Source organism: Mytilus trossulus, chromosome 10, assembly GCF_036588685.1.
Source record: "Mytilus trossulus isolate FHL-02 chromosome 10, PNRI_Mtr1.1.1.hap1, whole genome shotgun sequence".
Taxonomy (NCBI): domain Eukaryota; kingdom Metazoa; phylum Mollusca; class Bivalvia; order Mytilida; family Mytilidae; genus Mytilus; species Mytilus trossulus.
The window spans coordinates 39619086-39644242 of NC_086382.1; the positions used below are offsets into that span (position 1 = coordinate 39619086).

Sequence of the window (25157 nt, forward strand, 5' to 3'; positions counted from 1 at the left end):
TTTTCTTTTTAGTAGATTCATGGTATGTGTCTTGTTTTCTCCTCAGATACATGATATTTATTCAAATGAAATGAAAAATTCATTTTACCTTGTGAAACGATTTATATAAATAAATTCATGTTGACTGTCAACAATAAAACCATATATCAATGGAATATATGCACAATTATTAAAAACAATCCTTTAGCTTTATATATTATTTTAATTATTTAAAACTGCCAAAAAAGGACAGATAAAATAAAAGTAAAATATAAAAACCATAAATATGTTGTTTTTTAAAACATTAATCTGGATACTTTCTGTCTAAATCTTGAAATTATATATTTCCGGAATAAAAGTATTAACAGTAAAAAGATAGATGTTTCATGACTTTACACTAATGCATGCCAAAAATTTATAATATTCTAGGGCCTTTTTGATCTAGTTTTTTTTGTGCATGTCTCTTTCAATTTTTTTTATTTTGATTCAAAATTTATATGTTTCAAAAGACCCTTATTTTTTTATTTTTCTGATAATAAATGTAAAAATATACTAGTACCCTAGTTATTCAGATTTGAAATATAATTTAAAAAAAACAACACATAAAATATATATTTGAATACAATACTTTCAGTTTGACATCAAATTAATATTCTATTTTGAAATATTTATTTACCAAAAATTACACTAATCAAATCATTCCCTATCTTTAATTTATTTAAACAGCAAAAGTAACATAAATCTGTATAATAGGAAATTTAAGTAGTGTGTGATTTCCTGTTTCTTGTGCTCATGTGGTTGTATCCCTATGGGATATAACATGAAAGGAATCAGTCAGTATTAAGCAACCTGTTAATGTCCTGGTAATGTACACATACTACTGCAGGTACTAGTACTTTGGAAATTTACGTTGCTGAAATATATATTGGACCTTTTTTAAACACAAAATTTGGGAATATAATTAAAATGTCTGAGCAGGAGATATTAAACGTTTTTGAATGCTCAAATGAGTTTGATTTGCTAAGTGACAGTGAAACTTCGAACAGTGAAAACAGTACAGAAGAACCTTGTGGGTCAAGAGATGTCCATGTGTATGATTGGGACTCGTCAGATGATGACATGCCTAATCTCCAAATACCTAAAAGACAAAAGAAGAAAGCACAGAAACTGTCAAGTGAAGAGGAAAATAAAAAGATACAGACTGTTCTGAAAGTGAAAGTGATAATGATCTAAGACTAGATGTGGAAGTGGAGGAGGGAAACCAGGGTTCAGTGGAAGAAGAGGGAGACCGGGATTCTTTTGAAGAGGAGGGAGACCAGGGTTCTGTGGAAGAGGATGAAGGAGACCAGGGAGCCCCCAATGACAATGAAGAACACAACAAGGAATCAGATTCAGAGTCAGTTGACTCAAATCTTATTGACATTGAGACAGTTTCAAAATTATTTCGGAAAAAGTTAAAGAAATTTAGCATATCACAGAGGATGGCAGCCAAGAATATTTTAAAGTGTAGCCAGTCCACCATTAGTGAACTATATGCAAAGGCCTCAAGACTGAAATCTTCAAAAGAACTGAGTCTTCGAGGCCGGGAGTTATATGACAAAATGCAAACCTGGTTAACATCATCAGCTGCTCAGAAGGAAACCCAAAGAAGTATGATACAGCAAAGGGGTATGTTAACACATCTTTATTTTTATAGAGAAGATTTTGAGATAATTTACCTTCTGAGCCATGTTGTTGTTGGCACTTTCAGGCGCGGATCCAGAAGGTGGGGTTCAGGGGGTTGGAACCCCCCTTTTTTGGACGATCAATGTATTTGAATGGGGACATGAAGTTGGACCCCCCCCCCCTTATTGGTCCTGGGTTAAGGACCCCCTTTTTTTAGAAGGCTGGATCCGCCCCTGATTTTTTACATTATTTAGTTTTATCATATTTAAGTAAGATTAGAAAAACAAGAACAGGACTGATGGACAGAGGCACATGATCAAAAACCATTCCACGGTTCACTTTTTTTTTTGCATGGGGTATAATTATCTGCAGTCTCATTAAATATTTTCAAAACATCATTAATAAAAAACAATATTTATAATTTCATAAAGTATACTTTTTACACCAAGGAATTTACAATAAACATAATACGTTAACAGACCTTCTTTTGAAAATCTAAAATTAAATTGTTTTCCAATTTTTTTTACATAATTTGGCATTAAAATTAAAAAGATCATATCATAGGGAACATTTGTTCTTAGTATAAAGTTGATTCGTTTAACTTCATGAAAAACTACCTCGACTAAAAACTTTAACCTGAAGATGGACGGATAGACAAACAGACGGACCCACAGACTGATAAAACAAATAATATGTGGGGCACAAAAATTATGATTCCAAATTAGACCTGTATATTTTTATACTGATGAATTAGACATAAGAAGATGTGGTGCATGTGGTATGAGTGCCAATGAGACAACTCTCCATCCAAGTCACAATTTATCAAAGTAAACCATTATAGGTCAAAGTATGGTCTTCTTTTAAAAATGTAGATTTAATGAAGTACCCGGTACATTACTAATGAAGTGACAACATCAAGAGATCAATATAGGATAAAAAAAAAAAAAAAAAACTTAAAACAATTAATTGGGGGTGGAGTTAAAATTTTTGTTTATTAAAATCATATTTTAATAATTTTCCCTGATAAAGTTGAAAAGGGGGGGGGAGGTTCAATGAAAAAAACTATGTGAACTCAGTTGTTTATCCTCCATTGAATTTTTGATGTTGTCCCTAAATAAAAATAAATTTTACCTAGACTGTTTTTTTTTAAACTATTGACAACAGGCTGAAATTTTATAAGATAAACCCTTCACAGAAATTAAAGATAACACACTTTAATAATTAAGAGACCAAAATGTATTAATGGCAAATAATTAACAAGAGAATATTAGATAAATATGCTTTCCATACACATGGCATCATAACCATAACTTGTAATTAATTCAATTTGTTGTATAAGTTTATTTTATTTTATGCTTTGGTGTAACTTATATTTTAGGTTTCTTAAATGAAATTCATTGTATAACAGTAACTTAGCTTCATTTCATGGTTTTGATAAAAAAAAAATAATAATGAAATTGGTAGAAAATATTGCAAGGCACAAAATTTTACAATTATTATATCATTATTATCATAAAAAAAAACTTAACCTTTTTAACCTTTATTTCAGCATACAGTGCCAAACCTACTCCGCCAAGAAAGAAGGGATCTAAGGCTATCAAATTTTCTGCAGTTCAAATGGCTGTGTTGGTCAAATTATATAGAAAAGATGACAGACCAGCAACAAAGAAACAGCAACTGATAGCTGAAGTCCTTAATTTGGAAATTCACCAAATAAGGACTTGGTTCAACAATCAACGAGCCAGAAATTTTCCAGCAGGAAAAGAACATTCTTCACAGAACATTCCAGATGATCTTGATATCTTTGTAAATAATTACTAACAGTGAACTTGTACGTTTTAATGGGACTTAATTTTCTAACTGTATTTGGGCTTCAAAATTATTCATTTTTATTTTAAAAATGGGGGTGGGGGTAATGAAATATTCTTTTTCCAATTTTGGTCAGAACTATAATATATTACAACCATTGTTGGCTCTAATTCTGGGGATAGATTATATTCACTTTTTATCCTACAATGGGTTAAATAATAACTAACAGTGTATTTGTGTGTTCTAATGGTATCTGATTTTCTAATTGTATTTCCGCTACAAAATAATTCTTTTTTTTTATTTTGAAAAGACCCCCCCCCCCCTGAGTGGGGCTATCCTGCTATGGGTAAAGTTATTTGTTTCCAGTTATTATAAGGCAAGATCTCAAAGATAAAATTATTGTTCCTTAACCATGTCTGGTTGAATCATTTGGATTTTTTAAAATCAAAAGGAAGATAGTTTTTTTTCAATAACTAAATTATAAGAAAATTGTCTAGAATGTTACCAGCTTGTCCACCTATAAATCCCCAGATATTGATTTTGATATTTTCATTAAAGATTAACAAACTTCCTGTAACTGTTATCTCAGTAACACAACATTTGATCAATTGAACATGTAGCATCAAATTTGATAAAACCAAATTACACATGTATGCATGCGTTACATTTATATGGTGACTGTTCCATAGAGATAGTTAACCGTCAATATTTTTTTTCTCTCTCTAAAAATGTTTTTTTTTTAAATATTAAAATGTGTTAATAAAAGATTGATGTTGTATTTGTGTTGTTCAAACTCTGCCTTAAATCTCCCAAGTGGTTACTAGGTTATTTGATCCTTATCTCAGTCTTTAATACTTTTACTTCTTCCCATGGAGGTTAAGTAACCTAATTGCTGTTACATTCTTCCATGGCTATTACTGGCTATTAATAAACAGCAGGGTGTTTGGTTTTATGTTTGAATCACAGGAATAAGTCTGAACAGCATGATTCTTTTCGTAATTTAGTATTGGATTCATGATGGCCACCTTAAATTTGTCAAGAGATCAATTCTATGACCTGTACAAAAAATTACAATTCAGAGTTTTGATAAATTCTGTTGTTAAAGGCAGACATGCAAGTTCTGAAAAGGTGTGCATGGAATATCTTGAGGTTAGTGCTGAGCCACACAATCCGCTTGACAATAAAGCCTTTATTGTAGCACATGTGCTTCCAGGACCAAGTGGTCCAGTCTATGGACGTGTACCAAAAGGACTTCAAGAATTATTTTATAATGTGGACATATTTTCTAATGAAACTGGAACTGTATATGAATTATGGTGGTAAGTTATTCTATGAGTGATGTTGGATTTACATTATTTGTTTTATGTTCAGTGGCATTTGTTTTATGCATATTTCAGGACAAGTAATTAAATGAGCAAAAACAGTTTTCATTTCTGATTTTTTCACTTATTGTATCAGGATTTAAACCTGCCAATCTCCCCCAAGACAGTGAGACTATATATTCTTAAGTCATCTTTTTTCATATCATTCAACTCTTTGTTTCGAAAGCAAGTTAAAATTAGTAATATAACAGCATACATATCTGTGGTCTAATATATTCTATCCATACTAATGTTTTAATTTGCTGAGCCAACCTGCTTGGAATTTATTTTAGGAAAGACAGATTTCTTTAAATCATGTTCAAGCCTGCCACATTCTTTATTTCGGTGGTTGTTGTTGGTTCATGTCTGTCCTATTTGTTTTATTAATTACTAGGCTGTTAGTTTTCTCAATTGAATTGTTTTCATTTTTTATGTTGGGGCCTTTTAAAGCCGACTATAAGGGATGGAGATTTCTCATTGTTGAAGGCAGAAGGTTTGAATTGCCGACAAGTGCTTAAATTCACTATTAATTAAATTAGAATTTGGTTAATGGTTGTCTCAATGGCATTTATACAACTCCTTGTGTTTATAGTGTGTCAATATTTTTCAACAAAATTTGAATATACAAAATCCTTCAATAAATGATCTTGAGTGGCTTCCATTTATTTCATTCATACTATAAAAAAAACTTTAGTTAGAACTTGACAATTAGTAGTTCACAGAAATAGTTTTTGGTCAAGCATGAACATATACAATATATGTCGAAAAATATAAAATCTATTTTTATGAGCTGTAGAAACAGGACCAAAGTCAACCTTGCTTTTCTTTTTTTTTGAAGTGAGCATAACTGAATATTATATTTTCAGCAATGTACATATATTTTTTTTATCCTGAAATTTCCAACTTTAGTTGTTAAAATTAAAATTATTGTCTCTAATGTCTACCAAAAAATTCAACATACTTTAAATGAGAACCACGAAGAGGACCCCAAAATGAACTGGTACACAAAAAGAAATATCAATACTACCGCTTGCTTAACATGGAAAAGGGGTAATAGGAGACTTTGTTTGTACAAGTACAAATGAAATAAAGCAAAACAATATTTGTGTATCTTTTATCTGTACAATAGTTAGCTGATTGCAGGGTTACAGTTTTCCTGTTTTACTACTGGCAAAGAATTCTTAGTACATGATACTGTTTTGTTGTACAGTGTTTCAGTTTATTTTCATGAACTATGAACATGATGAACATGAACTTTCATGAAACATTTTTGATTTTAACTATGAATTATTATGGATAAAGTGTGATGAAATAACACAAGCAAATATACATACAAATAACTTGAGGAATCCTGAACAGAATGTACCCCCCTTTTTCCCCATCACAACACACAGACAATGAAATCATGAAATTGGCCAGAAGCAACATATAGAAATATCAATCAATATCTTTGGTCTTGTGTCAGTATTGTCTTTGTCATGAAATATGCCCAATCTGCTATACCATATTAAGGCATTTCAAGTGCCATTGCTCATTAACTTTCTGTTGAAAATTCTTGTTTCTAAGGGACATATGATTTCAATGGAATAATCCCATCTCAGTTTAAGAGAAGGAAATTCATGTGGCATTGAATACCTACTGGAGTGTGCAAATATGACAAGGTATATGTATCAACAATTGTGCATGTGATGCAAAAGTATATCATTAAAACAAAACTATGAGTCAAAATTATTGCTGTAACAGACGTTCATAGACCATTCAATGTCCTTCTGTTATAAGTTCTTTTTTTCTCTTCAAAATGAAGCATCACCAAAGTTTGAGATAAACAAACTCATAACTCTTGCTATCAATTTACTTCTGAAAAATCTGAACTAATCTATTGATTCAAAACAACAACATAATTTATCTTATATATATAGGAAAATGTTACAAGGAGTCGTGGCTGTATTACAATGAATATTTAAATTTTAGTAAACCAACAGTTGACAAGGATGAACCAAGCAAGCCAAGTAGGTGGAGCCGAGGAGGAGGGCTCGATCAGCCTTGTCAATATGTGATTTGGGTTGGAAGACTAATCCTTGAAAAGGTGACAAAGGATTTAGAGGAATTAGATATTCCTTATCAGGTGGGTTTATCTAAGAAAAGAACCTCAATTTGAATAGACCAGGGTGACCAAAGGTCTAAGTAGTTAATGTTAAGTAGTCTCAATCTCAACTTTATATTTGTCTCGTTTTATAATTTTAGTGCTTGAAACATGCTATCCTAAAAAGATCTGACTAAACCGTGTTGTTATTATTCATTGTCGAAGGCCATATTTATGGTGATATCGATATCATTTAGATTCTGGTTTATTGGTAGACTATTTCCACCAATATAATTTAAGATTAAACTTCAATAGTTAATAAATCAATCCCATTCTTAAATTATTGGATTTCTTTCCTTAGAATAAAGTATTTTAAAAATCAATTGAGCTACAATGTAGTTGCATAAATTATAATTGACAATTGGCTGAATGTGGTAAATTAAAAACATGAGTTATATTCCATAAAAAAGATTAAAAAAAAAATATGCATAGGAAAAGAACAAAAGTAATTATACCAGTTCTTATGCCTTATCTCCGATTGAGGTCTTCAACACACATCTCTTTGTCCACAACCCTTTGTCACTATAGCATATTATAACTATATTAGGATACAAAATATCTGTCTCATCATTTGATGAATTAAAATGAAGCAAAACAGATTATTTTTCTTTAAATTTTAAATCATATCCATACAATTGTAATTCAGGTGGGCTGACATAAAGTTGCTGTTGCTTTTATCCTTTACATTATTTCTTTCAGGTTGAGGAAATAGAACATGCGGTTTGAAGAAAAAAGAAGACATTCAGAACTTTATAAATAGCCTTGTTTATAGAAAAATATTTGAAATAAAATATTTTGCAGATTCATACTTTTAAATTATCATTTTAAATTATCAATCACTTATAATGAGCAAATGAGCTGATATCTGTAATGTTTGTGCCTGTCATTGAAAAATACACAGTTTGATTCAAATTTCAGATTTTGAATGTGTGCATATTTTATGCCCACCTACGATATTATAGGGGCATAATGTTTTCTGTTCTGTGTGTCTGTTCGTCAAGTTTCAGGTTAAAATTTTGGTCAAGGTAGGTTTTGATGAAGTTGAAGTCGTAGAGGGGCATTATGTTTTCTGGTCTGTGAGTCCGTTCGTTGTCTGAATCATATTGTTTTATTCAGTGTCATAATGTTACTTGTACTCAATTTATTGAGAAAAAAAAACATATTAAATGATTGTCACTATAGCAAAACACTTCCAATATATTACCAATCATTGAATTATAATTAACCAATCACTAATCAATCACTAATCCATCAGTAATCGTTCTTAAATCGATCACTAATCGATCAAACTCGCGAGAGAGTTTGATCGATTACTGATCGATGACTTCAAGTCATCAATCGATTACTGATCAAATATGATCGATTAGTGTTCGATTACCGATCTGATCGATTAGTTAAGTCTGGGATTTTATACGATAAAATCTATTTTGTTCACAAGAGAATGAATCAAACAGTCCTTACTGGAACTGAGTTGCCTTGACCTTTATTTTCTGAATATAGATTGAGATTTGCGTTTCTGTATCATGGCTATGTTTTTGTTTTCTGTATATTAAGAAAGGGATTAGAATAAAGAATGTTTTCTAATACTTAAATATAAATTGGAATAAACTTAAATATAAATTGGAATAATTAGAAATTACTCATTAATAATATCTTTCGTGGCAAAAATTTGGTTGATTATATAGGGAATCACTGAAGCATGAATGGAGCCCCCCCCCCCCTTTTATGAAAAGTTCTGGATGCGTCACTAAACTAGTACACGTGCTAATGGCAAAATTAAGTTCAAAATTGTGTTGATTTCTCATTAAAATAAATTTTTATTAATTAAGCTATCTTTTAGATCATTGGAGAATCATTTTTTCATAAAACGCAACACACATTATAAAACTATCGATCTATCTTTTTCCTTATATTTTGTCACTTATTAATTACTTAAAATGAATATAAATTTTTTGACACTAACGAAAACCATTTTTTGAGTCGAAATATTTATCATCACGATGTTACTTCATCGTGTTCGCTTATTATTATTATGTCACTAGATATTGTTATTACATTAATATTTGCAAATATTGTCGCGAGTAAAATTGTGTATTGCACGTGCCTGCGAGTAGTATAATATAATCTACGAGGGGTAATGTTAAACCAATATCCATCCTTTAATCTTCTGTCGTACAGCATTGCCAGAAAAACTTCATACAACACAGCGTATTTTGTTCACTGATAACGGTAATAATTTGACGCAATATTTACACTTAGTCTAATGCAATATGAATATGTCTTTCTAACTCTTCGTAATGTTCTACGGAAAATTCTATGTTGCTATAAAATGTCTTTTGCACCATTTACAACTGATTTATGGACTCAAATAAAATTAAGGATACTCTTAATCGGTTGGTGAATGTTTCTATGTAATTAATTCAGGTTTATATGTAATAGTATCATGAATACGATATTACTTAAAATAGTTTAACTCCAGTTTTTCTGAGTTTTCTCTCTCGGCTTACTGCGAAAAAGATATATTCACAGTTGTGTTTTAAAAAAAGGGCATGTTTCTAAAATTTAAAGAGCATATTGATTTTATGAGGGTATTTTTTATAAAGAAAAACTTCACCCAACGGTAAAGATAATTGTCCAAAAAGGAAGGATGCCAAGTAAATACGATATCAGCCATATCTCTATGCAATAATTGTTCCAATTGAAGATGTAAACGACCTTGTATTTTTTATATCTTCATTCCGGACGTCTATTTTTATTTTATCTTTATTCAATTCTTCAGGACATATATATATATATACAACAGATATATTACATATTACACAAAATTATCACAAGGCAATGTTATTTAAGTATAATGACATATGTAATCAGTACAGTAATTACAAATGAAACGTTTTGACACCTTCGGTTTCTTGTAACAGAATATTAATTTATAGAAAGTATGTCTCCCTGGACTTTTTTTAATCTTCAAACTATATCCCTTGACAAGTGTTTTTTTTTTTTTTTTATCTTTATTCTCTATTTCCCTTGACAAGTGCTATAGACTTCCCGCGTACTACCTGAACAAAGATTTGGTTTTATATTAATTTCGTCATTTTTCTTTTGTTATTAAGGTCAATTTATTTTGTTCAAATACATTTTATTTGATCATGTTTTCTAAAAACTAACCAAAATAATACAAAACTTTAACATTTTATAATGATACATAAAGTTATTACAAACAACATTTATAAAGTTTTAAATTTGTTTTGTAATTTAGCTTCTTTGTATCTATGTAGTTTCACGGGGAAATTACTCTTAACTATAAACCTTTCGTACCGACGGTTACTTGCAACGGTTGCTTGAAAGCATAATCGAGTGCACAAACTATTGTTTCCTACGAATACAAGAAAAAAACACATGAAATAAGTCCCAAATTACAGCTAAAAATTCTCAAAACAGTTCTGCATATGATTCCTAAAACATTTGTTGATATAAAGTGTATACATCAATAATTTTCAAAAGTTAAATGACGGCTCCCACTCCGTACTACGGTTGGTACGGTAGCAAATCTGGAAACCTCTACTGTCCGCTATAAAAGGCCCCGAAAGCCTATGTAAAACAATTCAAACGAGAAAATGAACGGCCTAATATATGCCCCAAAATAAATGAACGAAAAACAAATATGTAACACAGAAACAAACGGCAACCACTGAATAACAAGCTCCTGACTTGGCAAAGACACACATAAATATACAGCCAATGTTATCAAAAGGTTTCACAAATGTTAAATATTAAAGTAAGGTCCATGAGTTTTTCATGTTGTCAGGATAACAATCCTAACCATTTTCATTCATATGTCTTCACAATTATTTTGTTGATATAGGTATCTTCAAAGGAAAGCGCAAAAAGGCTGTAAGCTTGCTTCGGATAAGAAAACAACCCATTTACAATAGTTGACATAAAAAGAAGATGCATTGAACAAGGCAATCTTGTAAAAATGCATTCATCCTCCAATTATCCACTGAATATAAATAGAAATTCATCTACGTCGGTCTACATAAACAACACGGAAGTATTTGGTCAAATGATTGCATGGACACACTCTTTAATAGTACAATTTCTTCAACTAAAAAGGACGATTTTTTTAGTGGAAGATGAAATCATGTCGAACCTTTATAGAAGTACGCATTTTCGGCATTAAATAATGTCTCTTAGGAGGTCTGTTAGGAATCAAATTCATCCAAATCATATTAATAAATAAATATTATAAATTAATCTTATACTTGTAAGGCATGCATTTTTCTTTCGGCAATTCTTAAAATTTTATCTGTTAAAATTGAGAATGGAAATGGGGAATGTGTCAAAGAGACAACAACCCGACCATAAAAAAAAAACATCAACAGAAGGTCACCAACAGGTCTTCAATGTAGCGAGAAATTCCCGCACCCAGAGGCGTCCTTCAGCTGGCCCCTAAACAAATATATACTAGTTCAGTGATAATGAACGCCATACTTATTTCCAAATTGTACACAAGAAACTAAAATTAAAATGTATTTAGATTTTAACCAACCAGACAGAAAACATAAATTAGGTTTACCTTAAAAAAAAGGTCAACTCGAATATTACCACGAACTGATATAGTGTCTTAGTTCATTCTGGGAAATAACTTTATTTTTACAATAGAAATTACATTTTTTTTTTTAAATTAGTGGAAATACACTCTAGCATAGCAATTTTAACAGTTTTTATCTTTATATAGTAATAATGCAAGCGTTGGATTACTAGCCGTAGTCAATTTGAACTTTGAAACCTCAGCGCCCATGTTTTTGACAATATATTTATTGTATATAATATATTTATGACACAAAGTAAACAGAAAGTCTCAACATTGTGACAGAAAGACTCAACCAATACTTTTATATCTCAACCATGTAGATTTTTCATTTTTCTGTTAAAAGAAGGCTTGACAAACAAATATTTTTGCAATTTACAGACGTGGTTATCGTAAAGTATAAAAAAAAAACACAAATAAATGACATTTTCTTGCTAAGACATTAATATCAAAGCAGTTCTATCGGCTTCAAAGAAAGTAAACATAATAATCCGTAGGAGAATAGTGATTGTGACTTCAATTTCACATATTTCGAACATAGATTGATTGTTGGTTGCTTAACGTCCAGTGGCAAATATTTCATGCATATTCAGGACGAGAACAAGTTCACAATGAATACAATAGGTAGGTTGATATAATAGAGGCCATCTGGGATGATGGTCGGAGAAATTTGGACTGCCACCGGAAAAGAAGGGTATATTGGATAGGGACAGAAATTTTGCCTTGCAACAGGCTACCTACGGACCCCTCAAAAGAGTTGTTGCAAGGGTTCTTAACGTGCAAAGAGCGTGGCACTATCTTTACACGAGGCATCGGATTTAACGTCCCCATCTGACCGGACGTGACTGCGAACTTGATACATCCCGCACAGCCAAACGGACGCCCCACTTCGGCAAGCGTTTTACTGCCGGTCGGGAGAAGACCAAGTGACCATATTTCTATACCCCAGTCACCCTTGGGGACTCGAATATAGAAGAGCCATATCAGTTACAATTATCATTTATCTATGACATGACATTCTCCTATTTTACCAAAAAAAATTCATTGATTTACAGTTAATTGACGAAAAGTCGACCAACAGGACGTGCCAGAATATTTTTTTCCGTCTCAACATTTGGTTGAGATTAGATGGTTTACCAGGCGTGTAAGCCATATGCATCCACGCGTCGCGGTGCACTGGACTTTCCGTAAGAAGGGTGGACCGATATTACATCGCTAATATTTAAAAAAGCAATAGCTGGTTCATTGAGATAAAAAAGCTTCGCCTGAAATATGACATTGATGATTCTTAGTTTCCTTATTACTCCATTATCCAAATTTTTGTGGAAAAAATCAATATCAACAAAGGTTAATAGCTATTGGGAAAAAAGTATTATCGATGAATCCAAGTTATTTCAAACACTATCATATCTGGAAATGAGTTATAAGATAGGACAATGTCATGCTATGGCAAGAACTGTAAATGCTTACATCAGAGATATTGCACAGATACTAGTTCGATTAAATATTGCAACTGGCACATAATTCTCCAAACAAATAGAGCCGCCTTTAATCAAAACAAAATAGATGCTGTCTGTATGCTATGCAAATGTAGTGAAGAGATAATGGCTCATTTTCTACTAAGCTGTACCCGGCTTGAATATATACGTAGAGATATTCTTGCAAAATATTACCAACACTTGTAGCTTGTTTTTGCTAAATATAATCTGGCTGTAGAAATTGATCTTTTCACTGTCGTAGTGAATACTTATGCCTACTGTGTCACCTCGGCACATTTAGCGCTCACTAATAACATTCATTTAGAACCACTGTGTGAACATATTATACAGATTGCACCATAAGCGATATGAATTACTGAACATTATGCCGAAGAAGAAAAATAGAAAATGCAGCATTAGAAATAAGTAATTTCAATATTGTTGTCAAATCACCTCTATGCAATATAGAATAAGAATAAGAATATTTTATTTCCAATTAAAGGGCCCTTTAAAGAGCTTTCACGACATTACATACACGATGCAATATACAATGATATATAAATATCTAAAATTCAATTTTACATTATAAATTTTAGATTTTAAATCATACACAAGTATTTTATGTGTGGATAAAGAACTTTTATCAGTGTAAATAATTCTTACGGATCTACTGTAAATATTGGTGAAGGATATTCAGTATAACATTTATTATATACCGTACTCCGGGTTCCAGGAGGTGTGCCTTAATTGGCAGAAGATATATACAGATAGATAGATACACATTTTTTTTTTATAAATTCAATTTAAAGGAAAGACACAAGTTTATTTTTGCATATTTTGTTGTTTGGTGCTCCATTTTAGTTGTAAATATAGGATCGATTTCTTGAAGTTAAATTGTCCTTTTTGATTTAATTATATTGATTTTGGATCTTGTTTGCACTTGTAAATCGTTACATGTGGATTTATGTTATTTCTATATAAACATTAGTGTAAACAATATTTTTTTATTATGATAAATACAAGTATAAATTATAAACACATATTCACAATAAGGATCCAGAAACAAGCAGTAATTGCTTATACTAATCTGTCTCCTTCCTGTATATAAACATTGATAAAGTATCTGAACTTAATACCTCTTGCGTATTCTATACCATAACACAATTTCCTTGAGGAACGAACGATAACCTGAAATGCTGACACAGGAGTGAGTGGTATATATTTGCCATTGAGATCAATATTAAAGAAAACCGTCGTTTACCGCATTTTTGGTTCGAGAATTGAATAAAAGTACATTTACACTGGTTAAGGTCACAGTTTGTTGGTTTAGGATTTTGTTGGCGATTTAAGGTTCATATAAGTACTCACAAGGGAACCTTGACCCATATACATCCGACCCTCCTATTACATTTTTGGTGGCCTATGTGGGGAGAAATGTGAATCAAATTAGTAGGTGTTTTTATTTTGAAAGTTTAAAATCAAAAGAATAAATTAAATTTGGAGAAATTTAAACTTATACATTTGTATTTTGTTGTAAATTTAAATAAAATAAATTGGACAATGGCTGACAGAGATTATGCAGGTTATCTATCTGAAGGAAATGTAGATGCTCATTGTTTTGAGATCCCCGAATTACGTAGATTACGAACCGATGATAGGAGACACGTTAGCTTTTGTCCACCTCGTGATTATCATTTGTCAGGATTTTATTTTAAAAGATTGCGAGCGGAAAATATGAAGTCCAATTGATTCATTAAGCCCGCTAACGATAGAGATACCTTCTGCAGATCCGAAAAGGTAAGCAAATAGCCTCCCTGATCTTAATGGTCGTTCTCATACAAAACGAGGATCCGATATTGAGATACGAGCCACGGTGTGACTATCATAATAAAGACTCCAAAGTTAGATTTTTGAAAGTAAACACATGATGATGAGACTAGCCGGAAATCCGAGACTATGTCTCCTCATGCTCCTATTGCAGTAAAGCGTGAAAGAGCTGATTTATATCTGCCAAGGGAATCGTATAGAGACCTCCTCAGTATTTCATTAACCTTTATTAAAGACACCTACCTGTAGTCCTAGATCTTTACCGAGAGCCGAAAATGAAAGTTATTTTCGATTTATTAGTGAGAATGTAGCTCCGAGAACACACACATATTTATATATATATATATATATATATATATAGTGGTCGTGTGGTCTAGCGGGACGGCTGCAGTGCAGGCGATTTGGTGTCACGATATCACAGTAGCATGGGTTCGAATCCCGGCGAGGGAAGAACCAAAAACTTGCGAAAGCAAATTAACAGATCTAACATTGTTGGGTTGATGTTTAGACGAGTTGTGTATATATATATATAGTCTAAATTGAAAACTACGTTCAAACCTATGATTGCGTTGGATAAAAACCGCAATTTTTATACGTGTGCATGTCAAACAAATTTCGTTGTAGAAGGGTCTAAAAACAGCACAAACAACATTTTCCAAAAGACCAAAAAAGTGAAAAAGTATATTTAAACAAAACGCATTTGACTAACAGGTCGAACAACTGATGTTCTTTAACCCTGCTGACTGCCATTGACGATTGCCAAATAAAATTGATCACGAGATGTAACAAACTGGATCTGAATATAAATTTAATACGTCACAGAAAAAAAAATTGTTAACTTGCGGCTACGATGTATTGCCACAAACTATATATATATAAGTTCTGTTGCTAGACAGCCACGTAGACAAATCGATACGGGCATGTATGATATAGGCCACACTTACGGTTATTATCGAGCTCGATAGTCTCCACTACCGAGATTTGATCCGCTGTTTAATTACAATCGTAATGCACCACCACAATATGCGTATTCACGGGACCTAAGTCAACGTGATTTACCACAACACATGACTATTTATAATCCACCTAGACCTGCTACTTGTGTACCACAGGGATACACCAGTGGTCTACCTACTACTTCCATTACGCGACGTGCGAAAGAGCCTGAAAAACTCGGCTGTTCGGTTCACACAAATGATTTAATGACCCGAAAGGTTTAAATGATAAGGGAAACGAATAAGGGCTGGTCTTGGGTTTAATGATGCTGTCCATTGACTTGTACGATGAAGTGCTGGCTCGAATCACTCCCATTTTACCAAACAAGATACCTGGTGGAAAAAGTCCTAGATCCATGACTGAAGTGTGCCTGTACCATCTGACATCTGGCATCCGGCGACATTTACAGTAGAAATAAGTGGGACTTCAGGGTTCCCAGAAACACCACGTCAATGTTTATCCTTGAAGTCTGCCATGTGTACGGTGCGTTAGACTGAAAACACGTTGCGTGCAAGTGCCCACCAAATACTGGATCTACTTATTATAACTACCAGGGCTTTTTCTTCATAGTCCTGGATGCAGATTATAAATTTATCTGGCTTGATGTTGGGCCAGATGGAGCAGTTTCAGACGCACAAATATACAACGTTAGCTAAAAGAAGTCCTCCTGGAGCCATTCGAAGATCTATACCTCATCCTCTTCAGAAAGGAAGCTACTGGACCGAGGTTTCTTTTGTAGAGAAGCAGATGCAGTAGCAGTAGTAGGAGGCGGTAGATGTAGTAGTTGTTGTAGAAGTAGGACCAGTAGTCCCACCAGTGATGATCACTGCAGGAATGGCAATGCGGTCGGTCTCACTACTGTGGACTTGCTGGACTTCTGCAACTGGGTCACCATCACCTTCATACTTTTCAGCAGTTGTATGCATGGGAGAAATAGGAATAGTCTTCCCTTTTCCTTGGTTGTCTTGTGGTTTTCCTCATAGCAGGCGCAGGCGTCTTCTTAGCAAGCGTAGTGAATTTACTTGATCCTTATTAAAACGAAATTATATATTTTAAATGGCAACAATCTTTTTACAGCAGTTTGTAAAAGTACTGAGGCTGAAGTGATTATCTGGCGTCGCACGACTTTTCTATAGGACGGGACTGTCACGTGGAACAGTTTTTAACGGATAGTTTCCGTTTGAGCCGGTTCATTGTTTGGTCACTCGGATCGCAATCGGCAACATCGGGATGCTCTCGGGCCAGAATCGGATTGAGAACGAGATAATCGGGACAAATTCGGCTGAAAACGGCTAAATCTGGACGCTTCCTGAACAATTTCTGATTGTCGTCGTGATGAAATAATTTATTTTACAAATCTAAATGAAAGTTTGAATTTTCCCCACGATTCACTGGATCTTGGTCGGACTTTTGACAAATTTGAGTCGGGAATTGTCCTGTCATGGCAGCACAAATCGTGAATGTGTGACCCAAGCTTAAGAAACCAATTAAACGTAGACGTAAAAACACACGTTTTAGAGAAAGTTGACTTATGTTAAACAATGACCGGAAGTAATTCTATAAATAAAATAGAATCACAAGTTGGTCTACCTAAGCATTTGCCACACTTAATTGATAAGACATCTAAAAAATTAACTGAGGCACAGAAAAATGAAGTTAAGGAATAAGTGATGGAAAACTGGGGGCGTACAGATTTAGATCAGACAATAGACACGGGCGATGCTAAGCCGATTAAAATACCACCGCGAAGGGTTCCAATGTTTCAGAAAGAAATACTTGAAACGGAAATTCAGAAAATGAAAAATGAAGACCTAATTCGACCCAGTAATAGTCATTGGTCCTCGCTCATAATTTTGATTGCTAAACATAGCGACCCTTTGATCCCTCGGGGAAAGCTTGCATGGCGCTTTTGTTTAGACTAAACATTCATAAATTCAGTTACAAAAAAAGATTAGTTTCCTTTGCCAATAATAGACACTTCCTTGGATACGTTGGGAGGTAATAATTGGTTCACAACCGTAGATTCAACGTCAGGTTATTGGCGATGCGAAGTCGAGCCAAAAAGTAAGCAAAAACATATTTTTTGTCCCATAAAGGTCTTGTTGAGTTTAAAGTCTGAAGTTTGGCATTTGTAATGCTCCAGCTACTTTCGAAAAGTTGATGAAATCGGTGTTAAGAGGTATCAATGGGAATACTGTCTATGTTATTTTGATGTTGTTATTATTTACCTTGCTACATTTGAAAAGGATTTGCAGAATGTGAAATTAGGCAGGCAAATCTGAAACTCATAAAAGTGTTCCCTGTTTCAGCATCAAGTTTTATTTTTAGTTCATCTAGTTTCCGGGATGGCATTTCTTGTGACCCTGCTAAAATACAGGCAGTTAAACATTGGCTACAAATTTAAAAGAAGTCCGAAGTTTCCAGAGGCTAGTGGGATATAATAGAAAGTTAATGGAATGTTTTTCAGAAATAACTTTCCTTCTAACAGAATTGACAAAGAAAAACGATATTTTTTTTTGTTTTCAGTAAAATAGTAGTCATTCATTTGAAAATAATTAAAGCAGAAATTCATTTCTGCTCCAATCTTAGCTTATCCAAATATGGAAGGTAATTTTGTTCTTGACACCAGATGCTTGTTGTTTTATCATGTCTATCTAGAAATTCAAAATGGCGAAGAATAAGTCATTGCCTACGCCAGTAAAACTTTAAATAATGCACAGAGAAAATACTGTACAACGTAACAAAATATTTGGGCAATTGTTTCTTTTGTTAAACGTTTCCGCCATTATTTATGGGGATGACCTTTTTAAGTTCGAACTGACCATGCCTCCTTGATATCGTTTAACAATTTCAAAGATCCAGAAGGAATCTTAGAATGGTACCTATTCTAGAAACTTTTGATTATGCCTTAGAGCACAGAAAAGGAAGCCTTCATAGTAATTCGGATGGGGTGTTCCGGCGTCCTCACAGAAATAATGGAAGACCCTCATGCTTCAGTGCAGGATTTAGATATTTCAAATGTAACCGAAAATAGTCAAAGTATATAAGAATATATATAAAGAAAAGATAATACTGGCCACAAGAGGGGATGAGATGTGAGATAGAGGGGTGTGAAACCCCTGTATACTTATTACTGTCCACCTACATCAAGCACTGGAAGGCAAAACACTTTGCAGTAGTTCCAGTATACCAGTGCATCATTTCTCACTCTATATTCGGCAGAAGATGTGAATTAACCAGACATCTAAAAAAAATTCCATCAACTGACCGCGGAAAATGGAAAACAATTTGATATTTTGTAAGGTTTAACCTGAACAGCTACCTAACATGAACTACCGGGATCCAGGAGATATTTTGCCACGACAGGAAAAACCCAGAGTGAATGTAGAAACATGAGAAGCTGTACAACGTCAACGAGAAGTATGCAGCTAAGCACCAGATCAATTTCCCTAATTTAGAAGGTGCCAGCACTGTGCCCAAAGATAAAGTGGCCTACATGTTTGATGTACCAAGATTGCAACTTAAGCCCAAGCCTGGGTGGTTCCCAGAATGCAAGTGACTGTGATGTAGCGTGTTGTATAATGTAACTGCGACTGTGATATTGTTATAGACTTATTGTGAACTTTGTTTGATTTTGTGTTTTACACATGTTTACTTTATAATTTGATAGTTGTGTTATAGGTTTTGAATAAAATTTATTTTTGATATTCAAATAATTGCCATTTTTTTATGTTTTGAGATTGCCATTTTGCATGTTGTATATTGTCTTGTTTTAATGTCAAATTAACAGGTGCTATAAGAAATTAGTTCTTTCTTGTCCTTCATCGTTTCTTATTTTCTTTCTCCATAAGCCATTTTGGGTTTCTTTGTTACATATAATGTGGCCCTGTACTTTTACATCAACTCATTGTGTTATTGTTCTATGATAATGTTTGTATTCTTCTCTTTTATTTCTGCTAAATCGTAAAAACATTTAATTGAAATATAGAAAACCACAACAAATCGCGAGTCGATGAATTTGATATCGGAGCAATTCACTGTTTTCTTCATAATTATCTAGCCTAACCTTAAACAATTATTGTAACTTATCTCCGTCTGCTGAAATGATGTCAAGTAACGAAGTGGACATTGATGAAAACAACACAACAAGAAAGGGAACAGGGAGTGCGAAAGACTACAACATATGAAACATGCTCTTGTTTATCATTAACGCAGCATGGAAAGGCTCACGAAGAATCAAAATAAAGAGCAGTGATGATGTAGTTTCCCACCGGCTACCTACTAATGAAGCTCTTATATGTTGGAGTATATTTTTTTTCGTCCATTACATAAATTGTATACTTTTTATATTAAACTGAAGCTTCTATATAACATCTGGTGATATAAAGAATACCACTAGAAAAGATTTTGTTAATCAGCTGTAGGAGGTGAAGGAACAAACGATATCTGACTTGCAAGCAATATTAAACACATACATTGTACACTTTCAACAGTCTCTAGACTAATACGACATGCATCATAAACTTGTAATGTTAGTTGTAAAAGTATAACAGTGCGTAGATACACAGAGATGTGGTATGAGTGCCAATGACAAATCCATTCAAGTCACTTTTTGTAAAACATTAACCTTTAATATAGACCAAAGTACGGTCCCCAACACCGAGCCTTGTCTCACGGCCCCAAACATGACTAGTGTAAACCATTCATATGAGAAAACCAACCGACTTTTCTTCGGTATAAATATTGCAGCAAACAGAATGACGGCGATACAGAACAGCCATTTCACAAATGTATGAATGGCTAATGTAGTGACCATGACTTTGGCGTTAAGCCTTTGACCACAAAACTGTATGGCCCAGAAAGGAGTGAAATATATGGAAATTATTAGGAATTAGGAATTAAAGAACGTTGGCACCTAAAGGGATCAACGAATAGAGTTTATTACAATCTAACATTTATACTGTAATTCTTCATTTGCAAAACAAACAAAAACCAATTTAGATTAACTTAAGGAAAATACATAGACAAACATAACATGATGAAAACTCGACAAAATTATAATAGATTATTACTAGATGAGTCATATCCGTTAGACGACTACTCCCTCTAATCTGATATATTTATTTCATCAAGTGACAGATAAGCAAACTATTGTTTTTCTTCAACTAATTTGCAAGTCTTTCAAGATTTGAATTCATCCCAAATTTTAGTTTCTACAAATGAAGTTTCGTATTTAATTTGTATAAATTTCAAGATTTAGGAAAACATTAGCATAGCTTACGACGCCATTTTATCTCAATTAAATTGTTCATTCTAATGGAGAACAGTTGATGTTCGATAGTGTCTTTGAATTAAGTATTATTATTTTCTCATTATTGTATTATTCGTTTGATCATGTGTTGTATAGTTTCACATAGTGACATCAATGGACTGAGTGATTGGAAATATCACTGGACTTATTGCCAACCGTCAACAAATCTCTAGTCTGAAGAAGTCTCAAGTGGGGCGTCGGTTTGGTTATGTGGGATGTACAAGTTTGCAGTCATATCCTGTCTGAATGGGACGTCAATGCTTAATTATTGTTTTCAAGACAAATTAAATTAATTATCATTAGTCCATCGTGTTTCCAGTGGCAGTTTAAAATCCCAAAACGATTAATCGAACGCCCTCTATTACAGGACCTTACTAGTGTATTTAAAATGGTAATTAGTACTCGTTCTAGTCCTGACGATTTATTTATAATATGCACCAGGAACATTCAAGCAACCCTTTGTTTAGTGACGAACATAATACTTATTTTTTATCACTTCTAAATTTTCATACAAATTAGCTGCATGGTGAGCACCTTGTCTCAGTAATAAAAACAGATTTTTATTATAGTAAAAATGACCGTTTATTAACATTTAAATAAACGTTATAGCTGATACTCATCAAAGCTTCAAACCTTCCGTGTTCATATGTTGTTCTTTATTAAATACTCCGTCAGTTACAATTGTTGTCGCCGGTCTAGAGAAAAAAAAACACTTGTCATAACATGGATCTGTGGTACTATAGATTTGAAATTAAAAAATAATCAAGCTACGGGAATGTCACTTGTGATGAAAACGCTTCCATAAGACTTCAATACAAGGTATGTTCATATGATGAAATCATAATCTTTCAGTCAGTTTAATTGAAGTCTGGGGCTGGCATGTCAGTTAACTGCTAGTAGTCTGTTGTTATTTATGTATTATTGTCATTTTGTTTAGTTTCTTTGGTTACATCTTCTGACATCAGACTCGGACTTCTCTAGAACTGAATTTTAATGTGCGTATTGTTATGCGTTTATTTTTCTACATTGGTTAGATGTATAGGGGGAGGGTTGAGATCTCACAAACATGTTTAACCCCGCCGCATTTTTGCGCCTGTCCCAAGTCAGGAGCCTCTGGCCTTTGTTAGTCTTGTATTATTTTTATATTAGTTTCTTGTGTACAATTTGGAAATTAGTATGGCGTTCATTATCACTGAACTAGTATATATTTGTTTAGGGGCCAGCTGAAGGACGCCTCCGGGTGCGGGAATTTCTCGCTACATTAAAGACCTGTTGGTGACCTTCTGCTGTTGTTTTTTATTTGGTCGGGTTGTTGTCTCTTTGACACATTCCCCATTTCCATTCTCAATTTTATGAAAGAAATTAAAGCAAATATAAGTGAATTATTTTTATTTCTTTTATAACATAAGTTCAACTATAGATTCAAGCAAGCAGAATATAACCCAAATTATACCACAGCGCTAAATCAAGTCCAACATTAAACAATCATTGTATACAAGTCTATTAAAGTGTAACAATCTATTCATGTGAAGAAGGTGGAAGGCTGCATCACCAAACTCTAATGTTGTGACTTCCTGGTTGTTGTGTCTAACCTTAAGTTCGTCAAGTTCGTCTAATCTGTTGTTGATTTTTACATACAACTTTTTGGGGGGTCACTTTCTTCCCGACGGCTGCATACAATTATGATTATAATTCAGTAAAACAAAACCGACATTCTTTGTATCACTAAAAAGTATTGTAGCGGTGGGTTGACCAGACAAGTTTATGAAATGTGTTTTGTTATAAGTGGATCCCTCAAAGAGTTGTTGCAAGTGTTTTCACGAGGTATATAATTAAACGTCCTCATTTAAACTGAACGTGGATGCGTATTTGATTATCCCACCAACCCAAACAAAAGTCTTACTTTTGTCGGTCAGGAAAATACCTTTAGTAATCAGATGTATATTTTCCAACCATGAACAAAGGGACGTCGAACGATGGCGAGGGTTTTTCCTGCCGATGTGATCAACGTGACCATTTTTTCTTTATCAAAGTAACTCGAATGGACAAAACAAATGCATACAAATTGAGCTTGCTTTAGATACATTCAATTCAAGAAAATAGTATCGTCCATTTTAATATATGTTTGTTTCGTTACATATATAAGTTTAGTACTGGATATATATAATCAATAGGAGTTACCTAAATATTGTAAAGGATTCGTCCTGTTGGTAAATATGACGTCAATTCCCATAGCAATAAATTCATGTGCATTATTTTGCTGTCCTTAAAGCATATGCAGGTCGTTCAACATTAACTGGACATTATTTATAGTTACATATTTTCCCTTTCGAATACTCCCAAGTACACTTCTCAATTTCTCCTCATATGAAAGGTGGTAATTGAATTGTTCGCTTACATTTCTCATAAATTTGGAATGGATATAAAGCTAGATCAACAAAGTTGAACCAGCAACAGTTTTAAGAACAGGTAAATTCTTTTTCTGTATTTGGATAATACATATGTCGCTTGTTCCTTGCTTTAAATGGACAAGTTTAATAAATATACACAATATTATTTGCACCAATCAATGTTAGAATAGAGATGAATTTTTCCTTTTGCTTGGTACGTCTAGGACTCTAGATACTGGCCAAGCATAGAAATACGTTTTTTTTTGTTTGGTATGCTTTTAACATAGCATCACTGGCAAACGGCTTTGCTTGACTTGCATCTATATCCTTTTCACTGGTTTCCCATTCATTTTCAATAACGTTACTACTTTTTTTTTCTATCTAAATTGATTGATATCTTATTTTATGTCTCAAGTGTTGATTCTTTTGGACATGTTTGGTATTTTTCCAACAATGTAATTTGCTGCTTGATGACATTTTTTCTGCTTCCTTTGTAGGGGTTATTGACTTTATAAATGCGATTTGTTGAACGAATATGGATGCACACTGCTTATTACATACAGCCATATGAACGCCTTGCGTCTGTCAGTCATTAGACTTGTAATTTATATTCCCCAACCAACGTTGGTGTATGGTCTAGTTCATCCATAGCATGTAAAATGGCACTGGGTATATAGAAATTACATACATATTGTAAAGGATTCTTCCTGTTGGTAAATATGACGTCAATTTTCGAAGCAGTACGTCCGTGTTCATTAATTTGCTGTGAAAAATGTTCTGTCGATTTGAATATTGTATGCATATGCGGTTCTTATTACAAAGTCTATCCATGGTTTATTGCAAATATTTATTAGACCTTGACATTAAAAAAGGGTTTATTTTCAACTGTAAAAGCTTACTAGAATGTCATTCTTTACCTCTTTACTGTATAAAAAAACACAGTTAAATTCATTTCGACATTCGTTTAAAGCTGATCTGATGTGACATACTTTAATGGATTACCACACTATTTCCCTTAGTGACTTCTGTACACTTATCGTTCAACTAGGATTCAACAAACTATTTTATAGTGATTATTTCCTTATTCAACCCTTAACGGTTAGCACCGAAATCTTCTATCATCATTATCATTGTTTTTTTTAAGATTTATTTACCACGTGTTCAAAATGGGATGCTGTTATTCTTGTCGATCTATTAATGTTGACATATTTTCATTGATATGGTCAACCACTGCATTACAGGCTCATGACTTGAGGCTATCTTTTACAGAATGTGCCGTGTTAAATAAAGGCAAAAATAGTAAACCGCCGTTAGAGGTACAAACCCCCCTACCTGGGACAGTGTGTATGAGTACAAATAGCTATAAAAACAATCCTTATCTCAATCACCTTCCTAACCATCACCCACTACAAGACAAGTTTATTATAACACTCAGGCACTTTGTGTTCAACAAGAGCAACAAAATTTAGTATACAAAATAATACTACAAGACGTTTATTTATATGTTTACACATTTCAACTGCCCGGCATGGACACAGGTCTGTACATGGAAGAATCTGCTCAAGGCAAACACATACTTTTGAGCACACATATTTTTTCATTTT

At 33.3% G+C, this 25157-nt stretch overlaps 2 protein-coding genes across 2 annotated transcripts; both read left to right on the top strand.

The window, feature by feature from the left end:
- Nucleotides 1-945: 945 nt before the first annotated feature.
- On the top strand, nucleotides 946-3465 carry LOC134687895 (homeobox protein cut-like 2). Its single transcript, XM_063548353.1, has 3 exons — nucleotides 946-1153; nucleotides 1219-1647; nucleotides 3194-3465. The coding sequence occupies exons 1-3, from the start codon at nucleotides 946-948 to the stop codon at nucleotides 3463-3465; spliced, it is 909 nt and encodes a 302-aa protein (XP_063404423.1).
- Nucleotides 3466-4366: 901 nt separating this feature from the next.
- LOC134686231 (uncharacterized) lies at nucleotides 4367-7734 on the top strand. The gene is made up of 3 exons (XM_063545910.1): nucleotides 4367-4772; nucleotides 6786-6939; nucleotides 7657-7734. The coding sequence occupies exons 1-3, from the start codon at nucleotides 4468-4470 to the stop codon at nucleotides 7681-7683; spliced, it is 486 nt and encodes a 161-aa protein (XP_063401980.1). The 5' UTR covers nucleotides 4367-4467; the 3' UTR covers nucleotides 7684-7734.
- Nucleotides 7735-25157: the final 17423 nt, after the last annotated feature.

Coding starts and splice junctions, on each gene's coding strand:
- LOC134687895 (XM_063548353.1), top strand. CDS start 946: ATGTCTGAGCAGGAGATATTAAACGTTTTTGAATGCTCAAATGAGTTT. Junction 1,154..1,218: donor GAAAGCACAGAAACTGTCAA/GTGAAGAGGAAA, acceptor ATCTAAGACTAG/ATGTGGAAGTGGAGGAGGGA. Junction 1,648..3,193: donor AAGTATGATACAGCAAAGGG/GTATGTTAACAC, acceptor CCTTTATTTCAG/CATACAGTGCCAAACCTACT.
- LOC134686231 (XM_063545910.1), top strand. CDS start 4,468: ATGATGGCCACCTTAAATTTGTCAAGAGATCAATTCTATGACCTGTAC. Junction 4,773..6,785: donor ACTGTATATGAATTATGGTG/GTAAGTTATTCT, acceptor TTTAAATTTTAG/TAAACCAACAGTTGACAAGG. Junction 6,940..7,656: donor AATTAGATATTCCTTATCAG/GTGGGTTTATCT, acceptor TATTTCTTTCAG/GTTGAGGAAATAGAACATGC.